Raw genomic sequence first — 19793 nt, 5'->3', positions numbered from 1 at the left:
GTTAACACAAGATTTCAAATACAGTAAAGTGAATACTGTTTGTTGAGTAAATGGCCTTATTCTAGTATAAATCTTATTTGAATCTCATTTTACTGTTTTGAGTAATAAGAATGCTAAGCTCATGCAATTAACTACTTCAGATGTGATGGTGTCTTTTATATAAGAAAATATATGTGTTTTTGGTAGTTTTTTTAATTTTAAAAAATTTAACTTTTGTTGAAGTATAGCTGATTACAATGTTTTCTTAATTTCTGTTGTATAGCAAAGTGATTCAGTTATACATATATTTATAGATATTTCCATATTCTTTTCCATTATGGTTTGTCACAGGATATTGAATACAGTTCCATGTGCTATACAGTAGGACCTTGTTTGTCCCTGAAAGTTTTCAACCCTTAACAGAGGGGGCAGTGTAGCCAAGCGGAGTCCTAACCTTTTTAGCTACTGCAGAATATATTCTCTGACCTTTGTGTCTAGGACACAAAGTGAGTGTCCGGGACAGTCGTATGATTGAGGATGTTTGTATCTGGTGCTCCTTTTCTTGGTTCTCCATTACCATCATCCCCAACTAGGAAGGCAATGCTTTGTTGCAATGGAGAAAAGGTGCTGTCCTGGAGCCATTAATTTTGGGCAACCTCTGACCTGTATTTTTACTTTGTTGCTATTGTTGCTGTTCAGTTGCTCAGTCATGTCCAACTCTTTGTGACCCCATGGGCTGCAGCATGCCAGGCTTACCTGTTCTTCACTATCTGCTGGAGTTTGCTCAAACTCATGTCCATTGAGTTGGTGATGCTATCCAACCATCTCATCCACTGTCACCCTGTGCTCCTGCCCTCAATCTTTCCCAGCATCAGGGTCTTTCCCAGTGAGTCATCTCTTTGCCTCAGATGGCCAAAGTATTGGAGCTTTAGCTTCAGCATCAGTCCTTCCAATTATTCAGGTTGATTTCATTTAGGGTTGACTGGTTGGATCTCCTTGCAGTCCAAGGGACTCGAGTCTTCTCGAACACCACAGTTCGAAAGCACCTTTGGTGCTCAGCTTTCTTTATGGTCCAACTCTCACATCCGTGCATAACTGCTGGAAAAACCATAGCTTTGACTATATGGACCTTTGTCAGCAAAGTGATGTCTCTGCTTTTTAATACACCATCTAGGTTTGTCATTTACTTCTGGATGTTGACAAATAGCGGGTCTAAGTGGTTACTTTTTCTGTTTTTTGTTTGTACCATCCTCAACCAGGGATGGAAGCCTGGCCCTCGGCAGTGAAAGCACAGAGTCATAATCACTGGACCACCAGAGAATTTCCCAGATGATTTTTAACTGGAGAGTGGGCCCAGGTGGTCTAAAAAGCCAAAGCCTAGCAACTCTAATCTCCATCTGCAGAGGCTTTTTGGCCAAATCCAGTTTAAGTGTGTGATGGCACATAACTGTAGTAACTGACCTGCAGTGACCATATCTAAAGTGGTTAGGCTTCTTTCTTTGGTTTTGGTGAATGAACCTTGGAAATACATGTGGGACATTAAGTATAAGTAGAGAGTAAAAAGCCAAAAGGATGTACAGTGGAATGAGAGCATCCTTTCAACTTCACGTTTGCAGTACCCTTCTGAGGTCATCATCATCTACAGTTTGTTGTGTAACTTCTCTGAAATTTTATCCATGTATGTATGCATTTATTTCTGTACATACAATCTATTACTTTGTGTTATTGACTCACTACATTTTGCAGCATTACAAACTTTTTTCAGAGAGCTTAATGAAAACATCTCATAGAATGAATGTGTGATAATTTATTAAATCACTCCCTTCGAAATGGATACATAAGTGGTTAATGTTTTGCTGTTTTACATCTGTAATAAATACTCTTGTATATATTCTTTCAGAAACTGTGGCAGTTCAAGTATAGAGTATATTTCTCACCATATAACTGCTGGGTTCAATGTATGTGTAGCTTACATTTTGCTAAACATTTCCAAGTTTTCCCATTGAAGAGATTTTCCCATGATATTGAATGAGAGGATTTGCATCCTATGCCCTCACCAACACTCAGCTTTTAAAACATCCTTGTATTTTTGCCCTTCTAATAGGTGAAATAGAACTGATATTTTCTTATATTCAATATTTTTGTCTTATGTTTATTGGCTATTTTAGATTCATTTTTCTAAAGCTGCTTGTTCATGTCCTTTCTTCACTTGAACTTTTTAAAAAATAATTTTTATTGGAGTATAGATGCTTTACAATGTTGTGTTATTTTAGTTTCTGATGTACAGCAAATAGAACCAGTTATACATATACATACTCTTTTAGATTCTATTTCCATATAGGTCATTACAGAGTATTGAGTGGAATTTCCTATGCTATACAGTAGGTGCTTATTAGTTATCTATTTTATATATAGTAGTATGTATATGTCGATCACAATCTCCCATTGTATCTCACCTTTTCCCCTTCAGTGGCCATAAGTTTGTTTTCTACATCTGTGACTCAATTTCTGTTTTGGAAATAGGTTGATTTGTACCGTGATTTTTTTTTTTTTAAGGTTCTACATATAAGCAATGTCATAAGATATTTGTCTTTCTCTGTCAGACTTACTTCACTTAGTCTGACAATCTCTAAGTCCATCCATATTGCTGCAGATGGCATTTTTAGTCTTTTTTATGGCTGAGTAATATTCCATTATAAATGTACCACATCGTCTTTATCTATTCCTTGGACTTTAAAAAAATGCTGATTTATAAGTATTCTTGTGAAAAATTGAAGTATAATAGATATACATTAGAGTGTCCTGATCAAAATTATACATTTTAAATTTTCATGAAATGAACACATCTGTGTAACCACCACTCACGCTCACTCATCTTTTCACCTGAGAATCCCTTCTCCTGCCCTCTCCCAGTCATTGCTCCTGCCCCAGAGGTATCCACTATCCTGAATTCTACCACTGTACATTGCTTTGTCTGTCTTCAAAGTTATGCAAACAGAGTCATAAGTAGATTATCTGTCCAGTGAAGGCTTTTTGTTTGTGTTCTTTTCCATCTCATCATCATTTGTTGAGACTCATACATGTAATTGTGAGTAGATGTAATTTGTTTATTGTCACTGTTGTGTGGTGTTCCATTGGATGAATATACAGTACCGGCCACTTATCCACTCTACTGTTGAATATTTGGGTTGTTTACAGTTTTGACAATTAGGAACACTGCTACTGTCAACATTTGGTAAGCATCTTTTGGTATCCATATGTGTGCATTTCTCTTGGGTACATGGGAGTAGAATGACTGGGCCATAGAGCATGACTAGCTTTTATAGATACTGGCAACCAGTTTTCTGAAGTGTGCCAATTTACATTTCTACAGCAGTTTTTAAGAGTTCCAGCTGTATCATCTCCTTACTAACATTAGAAATGGTCAGCCTTTTTTTTTCTTTTGTCATGGTATCTGTGGGTTTTATTTTCCTGGATGACTAACGAAGTTGAGCATATTTTCGAATGTTTATTGGTCACATATCCATCATCTTTCATGAGGAGCTTGCTTAAGTCTTTTGCCCATTTTCCTAGTGGGTTGTTTTTCTCTTATTCATTTGTTAGACTTAACATATTCTGGATTTAAGTCTGCTAGTAGTTATCAGTGTTATAAATATCTTCTACCCTGTGGCTGTTTTGCTCATTTAATAAGGTCTTTTCATGTAGTTTAATCTAATGATCTTTCCCTTTATGATGAGTATATTTAAGTCCTATTTAAGAAATTGTTTATTGCCCACAAGATTATGAAAATATCCTCCCATATTATATTTCAGATATCTCCTATGTTATCATTTATTTAGCATATTTATATCTATAGCTCATCTACAATTGTGTTTTGTGTACGGTGTGAGGTACGTTTAATGGCCCAGTATCATTTATTGAAAAGACTTTTCTTTCCTCCACTGTACCTTAGGATACCTTTATTGTCACCCTATATGTGTGGATCTTTTCATTCTGTGATCTTTTTGTTTATCCGTGTGTCAGTACTATTCTGTCTTAATTACTATAGCTTTGAAATAAATTTTGATATCTGGTAGTGACTGTCTTCGGAGAAGGCAATGGCACCCCACTCCAGTACTCTTGCCTGGAAAATCCCATGGACAAGAGGAGCCTGGTGGGCTGCAGTCCATGGGGTCGCTAAGAGTCGGACACGACTGAGGGACTTCACTTTCACTTCTCACTTTCATGCATTGGAGAAGGAAATGGCAACCCATTCCAGTGTTCTTGCCTGGAGAATCCCAGGGACAGAGGAGCCTGGTGGGCTACCGTCTATGGGGTCTCACAGAGTCGGACACGACTGAAGCGACTTAGCAGCAGCAGTAGCAGCAGTGACTGTCTTCTGTGTTGTTCAGTACTGTCTCACTACTCATGACTCTTTGCTTTCTGCTTAAACTTTAGAATCAGTTTATCAATTCTCATTAAAAAACTGCTAGAATTTTGATTGCTAACAGTAACTCTTCTAATCCACGAACATGATATTGTCTCTTCATGGTGTGCTTACTCTAATTTCTCTCAGCAATGTCTTATTATTTTTCTTGGTAGAGCTCTTATGCATTTTTTATAAGTTTCCCCTCTAGATATTTGATTTTAATGTTGTATCTTTAAAAATTGTATCTTCTTACTATCTGGTATAGAAACAACTGGTATTTGTACATTGACTTAATGTCTGGTGGCCTTGCTAAATTAACTTCTCATTTCCCTTTGGTTCTCTGGTTCTGTCTGCCAGTTTGCCATTCATCCTTGTCCTAATATCTGGGGATGTTTTCAGAGCTGCATGCAGCTTTGAGTACCTTTTCCCTGTACATTTTCCATCCAGTCTCAGTTATAGGGAGCATCTTCCTGCCTTGTGAGCAAGATAAGACTGCATGGCTGACAGTGGAACCTCTGCTCCTTTCCCTGAAGATGCCATTGATTTCCCAATTGCCTGAATCTTGTACCAGTGCTTTCTAAGCAACTGTTCCTTTGGTTTCACCTTCTTTGCTCTCTGGTGTGTGAAATGTGGGAAAAGGGATCAGGCATGGATGCTAGGACTCACTCCAAAACTTGCTGTTGCTTGTAAGGGGTCATCAGTTGTATCCTGATGATTGTACTATTGAACTGAGGAAAATTTGAGCTCTGCATAAGATTTGATGGAGGTATATTATCAGCTCTCAGCACATTCCTTCTACATTCCTATAATGTAAGGTTTAATGTATTTGATCAGTTCAGTTCAGTTCAGTTCAGTCACTCAGTTGTGTCCGACTCTTTGCGACCCCATGAATCACAGCATGCCAGGCCTCCCTGTCCATCACCAACTCCCAGAGTTCACTCAGACTCACGTCCATTGAGTCTGTGATGCCGTCCAGCGAGTACGTGATGCCGTCCAGCGAGTACGTGATGCCATCCAGCCATCTCATCCCCTGTCGTCCCCTTCTCCTCCTGCCCCCATTCCCTCCCAGCATCAAAGTCTTTTCCAATGAGTCAACTCTTCACATGAGGTGGCCAAAGTACTGGAGCTTCAGCTTTAGCATCATTCCTTCCAAAGAAATCCCAGGGTTGATCTCCTGCAGAATGGACCGGTTGGATCTCCTTGCAGTCCAAGGGACTCTCAAGAGTCTTCTCTAACACCACAGTTCAAAAGCATCAATTCTTCGGTGCTCAGCCTTCTTCACAGTCCAACTCTCACATCCATACATGACCACAGGAAAAACCATAGCCTTGACTAGACGGACCTTAGTTGGCAAAGTAATGTCTCTGCTTTTGAATATACTCTCTAGGTTGGTCATAACTTTTCTTCCAAGGAGTAAGCGTCTTTTAATTTCATGACTGCAGTCACCATCTGTAGTGATTTTGGAGCCCCCCAAAATAAAGTCTTACACTGTCTCTACTGTTTCCCCATCTATTTCCCATGAAGTGATGGGACCAGATGCCATGATCTTCGTTTTCTGAATGTTGAGCTTTAAGCCAACTTTTTCACTCTCCTCTTTCACTTTCATCAAGAGGCTGTTTAGTTCCTCTTTACTTTCTGCCATAAAGGTGGTGTCATCTGCATATCTGGGGTTATTGATATTTCTCCTGCAATCTTGATTCCAGCTTGTGTTTCTTCCAGTCCAGTGTTTCTCATGATGTACTCTGCATAGAAGTTAAATAAGCAGGGTGACAGTATATAGCCTTGACGTACTCCTTTTCCTATTTGGAACCAGTCTGTTGTTCCATGTCCAGTTCGAACTGTTGCTTCCTGACCTGCATACAGATTTCTCAAGAGGCAGGTCAGGTGGTCTGGTATTCCCATCTCTTTAAGAATTTTCCCCAGTTTATTGTGCTCCACACAGTCAAAGGCCTTGGCATAGTCAATAAAGCAGAAATAGATGTTTTTCTGGAACTCTCTTGGTTTTTCCATGATCCAGCGGTTGTTGGCAATTTGATCTCTGGTTCAGACGCATTAAATTTACTCTTTAAATTTGGGGTTTGGGTTGGTCATTTCTTAGTGTCTCTGGTTATTATATTCTTTCTCTAGTTTCCCTTGCTTCGTGTTGCTTTGGTGGGTTTTATAGAGGACAGTGGTAGGGAAGGAGAGGAGAAAAGTCCTTTTTCTACCTTGTTTAACTTTTATTCTCTGAGTGATAGTGTTAATGGTTTTCTAATGACTTTGATTCAGCTCAATTAAGTACATATTTTTCAGCACAATTTTTTTTAAAAGCCAAGTCTTTAAAGTCTTATTCAGTGTATTCTTCTTCCCCACAATGTGTTGTTTTTTTAAAAAGTTCCATTAGCAGTTTTTTTTACCAAAGAAGTCCAGTGTGTGGTGTGTGGTCATAGGTGCTGGACTAAGGGGCATCTTAAGTCATCTGACAAGGCTGGACTTGGGTGGCAGGATCTATCCCCTTGCCAGCTCTCATTGCCCATGGCATCAGCTTTTGATTAATCCTTGCATTTTAAATTAAAAACCAGATATTATTATTAGGTTTAGGCATTTTGCAAGCATTTATTGCTCAGTAAGCATTTATTATGCAGCCACTATGGGCTGGTGCTTTCACAGACCCTGGGGATAGAAAGTTGAATACTATGGAATGAGCCTGACTTCAGGTTTTCACAGGCTGGTTGGAGAAGACACCAGGATCTCTTCTGCATGGTGAAAGGTGAGGGCAGCAGGGACAGGGGCTTTGGGTGCCAGAGGAGAGATGCTAAGCCAGCTAAGAAATAAGGGTTTGAGAATGAGCATTCAAGCTTCAAATTTCTAGCAACCACACTCAAACAGGGGCTTCCCAGGTGGTGCTAGTGGTAAAGAATCCACCTGCCAGTGCAGGAGATTCAAGAGACACAGGTTCGATTCCTGGGTCGGGAAGATCCCCTGGAGTAGGAACGGCAACCCACACCAGTATGCTTGCCTGGAGAATCCCATGGACTGAGGAGCCTGGTAGGCTATGGTCCATGGGATTGCAGAGTCAGTCATGACTGAGCAGAGTAGACACTCAAACAGTAGTCTAGAGACAACAAACTGTCAGAGTTCTCTTCTATGAAACTCTCCCACCTCTGTTTTCTGTTCAGTGAATGCTTCATTTATGAGGCAAAAGTAGCAGCATTCTGTCATGAAGGGATAGTTAGGACTTTTAGAGGCACGTTTTATCAAATAACTGGGCAAGTCATGGCTGTATCCCCAGCTCATCACAGCAGTGAATGGCACATAGTATATGCTCAGTAAGTATTTGTTTATTGAATGAAGGAAGATTAAGGAGCTCAGGCTGCTCTGGTTGTTCTGGAGAGGGTTGCAGGTTAGGGTCTAAGTATCACCTGAAGACCCCTGGCCAGGCCTGTTGCCCACAGGCAATAGAGCTGTGCTGGCATCCCAATAACCAAAGCACAGGGGGGCGGGAGTAAAATCATATGTAAGGGGGATTGTTAGAAATGTGCAGGTGATATTCCCCAAGAACCCAGCTCCTCCCCTTAGTTCTGGCAAGTGAGAACTTTGGGATGAATGTAGCAACCAGTGAGGGTTGATGGGTTACTCCACTGACAACAGTCTGTAAGTGATCATCAGAGGTGGGTAATTGTGTTTCCAATAGCTCTTCTGCCTGTTTATTCCTAGTTTGTAGAAGAAGGAAAGTGAAAATGTGCTGCTGAAGAAACTCTAGCTTGAAAAACTGGGCTCTGGGCTTTTCATCCCTGAGCTAGTGCTTCTTGTGCCTAGAAGCTCTGAGCCTCTCAAAAGCTGGTTTCTCCCTATTAAGTGGCAGTTGTCCCATTCACATTCTAGGAAGACTGATTCCTGCTCTGGGATGGGGGTGAGTGCCTTTCATGTTACATTCACCGAAGCAGAGAGCATGACCTTCTGCTGTGTGTTGGAAGGAGTGAGATGCCCTGGTGCAGGGTGGAGACTCTCCCTGGGTTGTTTTCATTCTGACTTCTTTTGAATATATGTGTACTCCTGATTCTGTCTGGCTCTTAACTTTCTGAGTTCGAGACTATTCTGGCCCTTCCCATAGTCCTAGAGTTTTGCTCTTTCCAGATGCTCCAAATTCTCCTTCCAGGAATGGGCCTTATAGAGGCTGCTTTCTCTGTGACACCCTGCAGAGTGCAGGCTGCCACTCCTGTTTGCTAAGAGAATGGCTGCTTGGTCACCCTTCGAGGCCTCTCTGCATGTGGAATCCTAGTCCTGTCTGCTCTCTCCCTGAAGGCTATTCACTGCAAGTTGGAGGTAAGGGGAAGGTATTATTTCAATCAACCTATCAACCTGAGTGTTTTCATGTGTTCAGGCAGTGATTTGGGTATGTGAGAGACACCAAGGAATAAAAATGAAAAGCCTACAGCCTTTGTGGTGCTTACATTCTAGTGGGTGAAGGGGGCAAATGGTATACAATATTCGTAGATTAGTAAATGGGATGGTGTGGTAGATGTATGCGTTCTGGATAAAGGAACCCTAGAGCCTGGTAAAGGGAAGGTTGCAGTATTAAGTAGGGAAGTCAGGACAGGCCTACAAACTGAGCTTTGAGCAGAGACCTGAAGGCAATGAGGGACTGGACCAGTTGGATTCTGGGGTAAGAATGCTCTGGGTGGAAGTACTAGCTAGAACCCAGGCTTGCAGGAGTGTGCCTGGCTCAGGTGAGGTCAGTGAGCAGGTGCAGCTATAAGGGGAGGAGGTCAGAGCATGGGCCTCATCCATCATAAGGACCTAGGCCTTTCCTGGGCGTGGGGCAGGTAGAACCCCTCTGGCTGCATGTTGAGAGCGGGCTGAGGCAGAGGTACAGGCAGGGGGACAGTTAGCGGGATGTGGGAAGTCCAGGCAAGACACTTTGGGATTTTCCTCCTGTTATAAACCTGAATGCAAGTGCATCGTTTACAGCAAAGCTGCCCAGGTCACCATCAAATGATATTCCCTGCCCCAGAGCAGTAGCTCAAGAGCAGTGATTTCTAACGTCTTCATACACATTCTTGCTGTGGTCACACAGGTTATTGTGTGATGGGACGGGGGAAGGAACTTTATGGCTACTTTCTGTACATGACTGCCTGTCTCTTGGTCACATGGAAGAAAGAGAAACCTTCATAGTCATTCCTGAGGTCTTGGCAAGGACTCTCTGCAGATAGGCAGAGCCCTGGATGGTGGGTGGTCAGTGCCCATGGCCTGACGGGGCTAATGAAAGCTTCTCAGATTCCAGGGAAGATGAAGCTCTCAAAGAATGGTGTAGGCTTTGAGAACTGACCCATGATACAGCTTTCTGTAATTTGCCAAGAGCCACACCTGACACTGGAGATGTCAGACGCTAGTGTTTGTGAAGCCCACGTGAATATTTAGCAGGCATTTTGCTGGGTATTGCAGGCATGGGGATGATACTGCTATCTCTTCCCTTAAGCTGCTCAGGGCTACACCACCAAGCCTGCCTGGTCAGCTACACACCCAAAGGGGCCAGTTGAGCAAGGCCAGCCAAGTCCAATGCTGCAGGAAAGACTGCTGCCCAAGAACACGTCTTGTCTGAATGCAGCACTGGCTCTGCTGAAAGGGACTGCTCAGCACCAGCAGATCCCGGGTTTTTGAGACAAGCCAAAAATTCAGGTGGTTTTTTTCCATTCCTTCCTTCCTTTCCTCCCTCTCTCCTTTTTTTTTCCCCTACTTTGTGAAGTCTCTCAATTAAAAATTTTCATATTTCTGATACTTGAATCATACTATATGGGCCGAACAAAAACTTCTAAATTTCATCCTCACGTGGCCCTCTTGCAGATGCTGGTCTAGACAAAGTACAAGGTTGTTACTGTGCTGCCACTGAAGATGAGTAGCTGAACAGGTTCAACAGTGTTGTTGATTTGTTTTTCTAACTGCGTTCCCTCTTTGCCGTCAGTGATGACTGAATTCAACATCCTGTCACTCGTTTTTGGTAGTATGTTATATTCTTGTCTGAGTGGGAGGGAGCGTCTGAAAGCTGTCGGAGGTTCTGTTTAAGTGAGTCAGAACATCAGTCAATTTTGTCTCCTCCTGCTGCCTAGATTGCAGCCAATATGATGAAACTGGATGATGGAAAGATGGGTTCACAAGCCGAGTTAGTTCCATGGCTGTGGGTGAGGTGGTTGCTAGGCATCTGAGTGACAGAGGTGGTCTAATTAAAGTGGGATTGATTTATTAATGGAGCTTTACTGGGTACATAATTTAGCAACCCAGAGGTGTTATGGGGCCTGGGGTATTACTAAAAGAGTGCTAAGACTCAAGACAATTATTGCCTGGCTTTGATGAGAATGACAGATGGGTCCTCATTGTTGGTTAAATTTTGCCTGCAGTTGAAATGGCCTTCTTTGTTTCATCCTTGAGGGGCTCCAGGCCTTGACCCTCAGCTGCCTCGCTGGCTCTCTCACCTCTCTGCATTTCCAAGGCACTTTGTCTGCTCCTCCCGAAGCCTCTCGGGAGCCCACTGCTCCTGCTGCTTATTCAGCTGCGTGATTTGCATGCGGTTGGGCCCTGACAATGGGTTGCCTGGGTCTGATCCATTTTCCAGCTGTCCTTCTGTTTGAATTGGAGTTTCCAGCTGAAGTGATTTCTGGCCTGAGTGGGATTTATTTAAAGAAGGTCTGGTCTTTAACTAGACCTGTATAAATATTTATTTAGGACTTCTGTTGCATGTGTGCTTCTGAGAGTGTAGCTCTTATTACCCCCTTCACATGTCAATGAAAGAAGAGTGTAGGACCCGCAAAAACTAGGGAGGCTGGAGGGCCCTTATGGGGGAAGTGACATTCTGCTTGTGTCCCTGGCCTGTCTGCCCCCGCGGTGCTTCTGAGAACTCTTTGGAGGCGTTTCCAGGCTTTTCATGTAGGTGATGTAGCCTTGGGGAAATGGGTTTCAGAAACAGAGACATAATGAAGATGTGTCTGGTAGCTCGCCTTCGTCTTAACCAGAAGCCCGTGTGAGCTCATGAGCTCACAATGCTGCCTGCTCCCTGGTGTGCATCATAAATATGATTTCTGCTGCATTGTTATGAGTTGGGTAACTTTTCCCTCAAATAAAATGTATTTCTTTTTCTAATTTGAATGGACGTGTAGGCCGGTTGTGGAAAATATAGGCAGTACAAAGAAGTAGAAAGAAATCTACTCAAATATTCCCACCCACCAAAGATTAACTGCTGTTATCGTTTGATGGATTTTTTAACTAAAAGTTGTTTTTAGTGCATTTCAGTGTATAAATGGACAGTATCACATATATCATTTTGTTGCTTACCTATTCTCAAACAGTAAGGAGATCTATTATCTCACATAGCTCCCCTCTTACTCCCTTTTGTCTCGGACCAAATGGCCTCATACGTTCCAGGTACTCCACCTCAGGGCCTTTGCACTGACTCTTCCCGTTATCTGGACGTTTCTTCATCTAGATGACTGTGTGACTCACTCCCTCACCTCCTCCAGATCTTTGTTCAAATCTCACCTTCTCAGTGAAGCCCCTTCTGACCTCTCCATTCAGTTTGCATCTGTACCATCCAGGGGGCTTCCTTAGTGGCTTGGACGGTAAAGAATCTGCCTACAATGCGGGAGACACGGATTTGATTCCTGGGTTGGGGACATCCCCTGGAGAAGGGAAGGGCAACCCACTCTAGTATTCTTGCCTGGAGAATTCCATGGACAGAGGAGCGTGGTGGGTTACAGTCCATGGGGTTGCAAAGAGTTGGCCATGACTGAGTGACTAACACTTTCACTTTTCAGCCAGAACTGCTCCTGACCTGGACCCATTCCTTTCCCATGACACCAGTACACCAGCTATTTATTATCAATATTATTATTCTTTCTTGTATGCTAAAATAAGCATTAGCCAGCAGCACACTTCCTAAGCATTTTTGAACAGCTATATATATAGCTTATTCTTTAGATGGATCATTCTTTAATCATTACCCTACTGCTGGATATTTAAACTGTGTCCAGTGTTTTGTTATTATAAATAATGCAAACCTGCTATGAACCTTTCGGTAGAAAGTGTTTGTCCATTTCTTAGGCATTAAAAGAGATTTTTGGAAAGGGATGATTTGGGTCAAGATGTATTATATCCAGTGATACAAACTCAACTCAGACTGGCTGAAGTGGCTTTGGTTCGTTATCTTCATATCCGCTTTCCTCTGTATTGGCCTCATTCTAAGCTGGCCTTCATCATTGAGCGCAAAATTGCTACTGGCAGCTCCTGTTTTCATGCTGCCAGCTCTGTGTCCCCTCTTAGATAGAGACATCCTCTTCCCAGTATTTTCAGCAGAATCTCAGGACAGGTTCTCACTGGCTCAAATTGAATTGTGCTATCTTTAAATCATTAACTTTGGCCATGGGACAGGGGGTAGGCTAGAGTGGGGGTCATGGTGACATCCCACCCAAACCCCATAGTCTGAAGGTAGGTGACCTCCTGTTTCCCAGAGGAGTCTGAGGGCCCTTCTACCCAAATGGGGAATGGTTGCTAGGCAGGCCCCAAGCTGCAGATCTTCATTTGACTTAGGAACATCCTAAGGACTCTGAGTCTTAATATATTAAAAAAAAAAACAAAAAAAACAAGAAAGCAGGGAAAGTGAGAGGAGCCCCATTGCTATGTGTGCGTTTCTGGGTGTGTAAGGTCAGTCTAATCAGATGGCAGCCTGTTTTCACTCTCATCACGGGGAAGTGAGAGGTGGGGAGTAGTCTAGGTCTCAGCTCCTTAGGGAATGAGACTCAGTGGCCTGTAGGTAGTACTGCTTCCCTGAGTGCGTGGTTCAGTGATGAATGTTAGAGACAGTCTCTGAATGTGAGGACCAGAAACATTGCTGAAAATTTCCCCAGTTTCCCCACTGGTACCAGTGGTATCCAGATGAATCTGGAGGCTGCTGACAGTTGGAATGTGTAGCCAAGATTCATTGTCTGTACACTTTTGTATCATACTGAAATGTGGAGACAGGTTTGGGGTGAAGTAGCAAAGAATAGCTTTATTGCTTTGCCAGGTGAAGGGGGATACAGCCAGCTAATGCCCTCAAAACTGTCAATTCCAACCTGGAGTGGGTAGTGAGGAGTTTTATTGCAGTGGTTCGAAGAGGAAGGCGCGATCAGCTCATGGACATTCTGTGATTGGTTGGTGGTGAGGTAATAGGGAGCATCATCAACCTTCTGGTCCTTACTGGTCTGGGCTGTGAGTGCTTGTGGACAGCATACAGTTAACTTCTCCCACCTTATGGGAGTTTCAGTATATACAAAACTGCTAACAGATCCCTGGAATAGGAAATGGCAACCCGCTCCAGTATTCTTGCCTGGGAAATCCCATGAACAGAGGAGCCTGGAAGGGCTACAGTCCATGGAGTCACTAAGATACTGCTCTGTATATATCCCTTGAGAGGAAACCAGGATCCTGTTGTAAAGCCTGAACTTTTGTTTCTTGGCTGCTCCTCCCTTGTCTCTACATCCCCTCCCTTCCCTTGTTAGAATCTGCTGTTTGGACCTCGGGGAAGGCCTTGGAGGCTGAGTGAAGCCTGATTCCTGCAAACAAGAGAACGAGTGGTGCAGAAAGGGTTTTGTATGCAGGGCCCTGCTCAGTTTCAGGTGCTCTATTCAGGAGCAGCTGCAGTATTAAACAGCCTCACACCACGTGCTAAGAGCCACAGAGGCTTCATTACCTTCAGCTGGACCTCTGCGTCAACCAGGAACAGCCTTCCTAGGAGAGCTTTGCCCTTGCAATGGGGTTGGACCTTGGCAGCTTGCAGCGTAATGGCCTGAGGTCAAAAGGGCCTTTTCCTCTTTGTTGTCCAGCGTTGAGTCTAGCACTTGTGTGAAAGGCACCACTGGGCTTTTGATGGATCTTTGCTGGCTTCACAGCTCCCCTCACCCAGGTACACGTGGGCTGCAGGGCCTTCCTGTAATCTCTGCCTCGGTGGGTCGTTCTGGCCCAGGACTTCTTCAAATGGAACTCGTTCCGAGTGTGAGGGAGGTTGAAAATGCCATGATGAAAACCCCACAGGTGGCTCTCTTTCTGTGGGAGCAGGGGCTGTCTAAGCTAGTCCCACCTTTGAGGCCCTTCTTATCCCAGAACTAGAGTATGTCTTGTCCAGTTATGGCTCCCCACACTCCCGCCCCCACCAAGTCATTTACTCTTCAGAAACTCCTAAAAAGCTGACTGATCTCTTCCACTGGGTCCTGTGCTAATGACTATTTGCTGTTCTGTCATCTCAAAAGCTTGGGGATTGCTCCCATAGGACAGCTGCCAGAGCTGTGGCCAAGTGGAGGGCCCTTCAGTACACCCTCAGTTCCCCACACAATCTTCAGCCTTTCTCATCTAGAAAATTAGATGGAACCAATTTAGAAGTAAATGGGACATGGGAAACCTTCCTTCTCTTCTGGACTCTAGGTGGTCCTGGAGCCCTCCTGCTCCCATTTTCCTTAATGCATGGGGGTGTAGAACAACATGAAGATTTCACTTGTCCTATCAGTGATTCATCCACTGGGCAGGCTTAAGCCACACAAGCAGAATTTTCTAGTATAGTTCTGAAAGTACATGATATCATGGGCCTTGACTGCCGTGGAGTCAGGGAAATCCCCTTCAGTGGCTATATCCTTTGCTGGATTCTAGAGTCTCTGAGACAAGGTTCCTTGTGTTTCTTAATAAAATCAAGTGGGTGTCAACTTTGAAATCTGTCACTTGTGGAGCCCTATGTGAGTGTCACAGGTGTGGAGACCTATAGCAAGGTCACAGGACAAAAATCTCTGGAATTAACCAGGTTCCATAGCAACTGTTGCCATGAGCCTCCTGATCTAAACCTGCCAATTCCTTGACCCCATATTAGGTAGAATACCCACTCTATTTAATCTACCCTGGTATCTCAGACAGTAAGGGAATGGCAGCCCACTCCAGCATTCTTGCCTAGAAAATTCCATGGACAGAGGAGCCTGTGTTTATACCCCATGCCTGTCTCTCTGCTCCTCAATCTGTGTAACAAACCATGGCCAACCCTAGCTCTGATGTTTCCAAGTTTCAATTCCAACAGGGTACATTGACCAGCTAGAATCCCAGTCTCAATTATTCGTTTAATTTTTAGTTGGAAACTTTACTAGAACACTTGCTAATCACGTGTCCCAATTATCTATAAAAATCAAGTCAGTAGTTGGTTGCTTATAACATTCAAAGGGGCTTTCCTGGTGGCTCAGTGGTAAAGAATCTGCCTGCCAATGCAGGAGACTCATTCAGTCCCTCGGTTGGGAAGATCCCCTGGGAAAGGAAATGCAACCTACTCTAGTATTCTTGCCTGGGAAATTCCATGGACAGAGAAGCCTGGCGGGCTACAGTCCCTGGGGTTGTGAAGAGTTGGACATGACTTAGTGACTGAACGACAACAGCAGCATTCAAAAATCCATCAAATTGTTGCTAGGCAAAGAAGATTGGTATATTGACATACTAGATTAGGTCTACCAGGAACTTGGTCAGAGTTGGGAGAAATGAGTTCTTAGTGTATTTATCAGCTACATCCTTTATAACAATAAAATTCTTAGATTCTGTTTCTGCTACACAGAGGAATTCCTTATACATAGAAAATGAAACATGTTTGGGTTGCCCTGGGTTGGATGTCCCCCCCCCACCCCCCGACCCCGTGGCTGAGGGCAGGAGTACAAAGCCCAGTATGGCTGCCTGGGGTCTGAGTGGATAAGCATAGAGCAGCTCTCAGAGAAGGGACATGTGCTGAGTTGAGTGGGAGTCCAAAGGGATGTTGACTTCCATGCTCTGTATCCATGCCTTCCTTATTCCTTGAGTGAGTGCTTGTAATACCTGTGCCTGGAACAATCCACTTCACAGCCTTGCTGACCCTCAGGGTTGGGTTTCATTCTTTATTAGTGAGTGGGCATGTGCTTGTTTAATAAGGCTTTTGCCTGGAACCTTGCCTTATTAAGTCAAATTGAGAACTGTCTTGGAAGCTGTATGTGGTTTTGGCACAGAACAGATCACAGAATCAGACAAAAGTGCTACCCAATCGACTTGCCCCCCAAAAGGTAGATTGGTTTTTGAGTATGGATGAAATATGTCTTAATTATAATTGTGGCACCTACTTTTGTAGACATCTCTTATTTAAGATAATTTATTCTTGTTTTCCTAAACAGTATTATTGAGGTCCACACTGGATTTTAAGCTCTGGAGGGCAAGAGATTTTTTTCCAACTGTGCTAGCAATGGTGTGTGTATCAGCAAATACCTTATTATGAGAACAGTTCAGATGGTTACAGTTTCACTTTCAAAGTTTAATATGGTTCCTAGCCCTCTGTTCCCAGTTGTTACATTCTCAGAGTCTCAGCAGTCATTTGATTGACAATCACTTGAGCGTTTTCATTCAGAAGCTGGCCCTTTGGTGCTTCAGGATACACTGGGAAGGGAGATCCTTGAAAGTGAAGTCTGGAATCTTTTCATATCACTCTTGAATTTTTTTTTTTTAATTCTCAGATATGACAAGTACAGTTAATTTTTAAATTCATTCTCATAGAACTTTTCCAGTGGTGTTTAAAAGGCCATATCAAATATATGGATACTCTCACAAATGAGAGAAAATATTCACAAGATCTTAAAATATTCTGAATACTATTTTCTTTCTTTTTAGCTGTCTCCGTTATGAGGTACAGCGCCTCTGCTTTTGGGTTTGCAGTAAGTAACCTGAAATGTACTTTTATGAAGTTTTGCACGTTTCTCCCGGGCCCACAAATCTCATGCTGGGGCCTCTGGTTTAAGAGGGTGGTTAGCAGATGAGAGAGAGAGCATGACAAACATACATTTTATGGAAGTCGCTTCTACAAACAATTATAATTTGATAGAAATAAACTGCAACGACAGTGTATAATTCTCAACAGCCGATCAGGGCCACCATGTTTTCTGCAAATCCTTGAGAGGATTTTTTTTTAAAGGGTTTAGCCCTTTCCCCAGCCACTTAAGGTTGTAGGTTTGAAAATGGGCACATACTGAAGTGAAGCATTTGCTGGTGTGGGCAAAGGTGATGTGAGTTAAGATGGGGCTGCCATCAATAGAATGTCAGTCTTCAGCCAGACTAGGGGTACCCTGGTTTCTGAACCTGCTTCCTGATGGGAGTTAGTTAGAGAAGATGGGTCTCAGATACTGAAAACTTGGGTAAAGTCTCCCCACATCTTCGAGAGAGCATTAGTGCTTGTAGTTTTCCAGATGAGAAGTGTGTTGGGGTGAGGTGACTCATGCAAAGAAAGCTCATTTCAACAGCTCTCCTGCTTCAGGGCTTCCTGTACCTGATGGTGTGTGTTCCTGTTCCCAAAGCCACTTTTCCTGTTGTTTTGAGGACTTAATGTTTTGAGGCTGGCAGATTCTTTTCAGAATCTTTTGAAAGGTGTGGACTGTCTCCAGAAATTACGCACACGTCACCCTCCTACTCTGCCCACCTCTCTCACTCACACTCCTCTCTCCTTCCCCTCCTTTCTTCACTCTCTTCTTACACATTCACTTGTTCATTCGAACAAATGCATTGGTTTTTGTATCCAATTTCACAGTGTTGGCAGACTTCATGGAGCACCCTGGGTGACGCCACCCTCACCCCTGGACCCCAGGTAGAACAGTCCTATTGAGAGCCAGAAACACAGAGTCCTTGGGCCAAATCCTTTGCTTGGGATGTACAGTGAAATGCTGAAATCATCTTGCCTGCCCTGGGGAGACCAATTTCACATCTGTCATAAGTGTCATCACCCCACCCCCATCGCCAGCATGCTGGCAGTCAGGGGCCCCTGGAGCAGAGCTCAGCGCACATGGGGTGTGGCTCTCCCCGTGCCCCTGGCAGCAAGCGACCAGGAGGAGCCATGACCCTAGCACCACGTGGGTGTGTTGGGTGCCCTGACTTAGAATTCCCAGGAGCTCCACCTTGAGGATGCTGAGTGGCCAGCATTGTAATGATGTGAAGCCTCTTTGCTCTGAGGTCACTGGTTCAGCTGTTCCAAGTCACAGAACAATTGCCCTGTGTCTTCACGGTTGTGACCTATTAACTCTGGAAAACCACTAACACTGTGTCTCCTCCTTCTAGTTTGATGCCATCCTCGATGTCCTGTCATCAGCAATTGTCCTATGGCGTTACAGCAACGCGGCCGCTGTACACTCTGCCCATAGGGAGTACATGTAAGTGGATTTTTATCTTCTTTCACTTTGTAGAACCCTTGCCATGTAATCAGGCTGTCAGCACAGCTCACCTTGCAGCTTTGGTACAGTGATGAGAATAAGGTCCCCAAATTGCCTTTGAGAGTGGCTGGTGTGATATCACATATATGATTGGCCCCTTCTGGGATGCTCAGAGAGATGGGGTGTGCCCTTATAATTTTCCCTGTTCTCTGCTCTTGAGCCTGGAGTGAATGTTTGTGTGCTTATTTGTCTGTCCATCCATTCATCTATTCATCGGTCAATCTGATACTGCACAGCTCAGATTGGGACTTGAACCCACTGTCTTAACTGAAATCATACACTCAGTCTCAGGACTTAGTGAAGCTCAGATTCTTTATGGCTCAGCACAGAAAGAATTTAGTAAGAGACACAAAGTGACAGCTAAGAAGTGGATTTATTTAGAGAGATACACATTCCATAGACAGAATGTGGTCTGTCTCAAAAGGCTAGAGTGGCCGTGGGAGAAACACACTCCACAGACGATAGTGTGGGCCATCTCGGAAGGCGAGAGACCCTGAAATAGGAGGTGGCTAGTTGTTTCCTTTTTTTAAAACAACTTAGTTGTGGCATGTGGAATCTAGTTCCCTGACCAGGGATCAAACCTGGGTCCCCTGCATTGGGAGCGTGCAGTCTTAGCCATTGGACCACCAGGGAAGTCCTGGGGTGGTTAGTTTTATGGGCTGGATAATTTCATAGACTAATCAGTAGGAGGATTACTCCAACTAGCTTGGAGAAGGGACAAGGATTTCTAGAACTAGGGCCACCACCCACTTTTTGGCCTTTCATGGTTTGCCTCAGAACTGTCATGACACTGGTGGGTACGTCATTTAGCTTGCTAGTGTATTAACAGTGAGCGTATGTATAATGAGGCTTCAGGTCTACTGGGCATTGGCTCTTCGCCATCTTGGACCTAGTTGGCTCTAACCATTTTTTGACATGTCCTATGTCAATGCCCAATGCCCATTTCCTATGACATATGCCCACGTCATTCTTTTAAAGGTCATGCCCTGCCTCCTTCCCTCCTGTTCCAAATCCATCTAACATTCATCCTTCCATCTTCTTTCTCTTTGCGTTACCAAAACCTTTGAATTTTCATGCTTGTTTTCCCTTCCTTTTTAAGTAAGATGTGTTCTCCACTGTGATTTACAGAGGACATTTTGAAAGCGTTCTAAATTATTCTACTT

General features: G+C 43.7%; 1 protein-coding gene across 1 annotated transcript in view; it reads left to right on the top strand.

The window, feature by feature from the left end:
- The window catches only part of TMEM163 (transmembrane protein 163), a 272759-nt gene that overhangs the window by 159950 nt on the left and 93016 nt on the right, over positions 1–19793 (top strand). Inside the window, exons 3-4 of the mRNA XM_018062098.1 lie at positions 17045–17088; positions 18479–18570. Coding sequence (XP_017917587.1) covers positions 17045–17088; positions 18479–18570 — 136 coding nt within the window. The remainder of the gene's footprint in view (positions 1–17044; positions 17089–18478; positions 18571–19793) is intronic.

The sequence above is a fragment of the Capra hircus genome, chromosome 2 (assembly GCF_001704415.2).
Source record: "Capra hircus breed San Clemente chromosome 2, ASM170441v1, whole genome shotgun sequence".
Lineage (NCBI taxonomy): Eukaryota > Metazoa > Chordata > Mammalia > Artiodactyla > Bovidae > Capra > Capra hircus.
The sequence above is the reverse complement of the archived record's forward strand: the minus strand, read 5'-3'. Positions and strand labels throughout refer to the sequence as shown.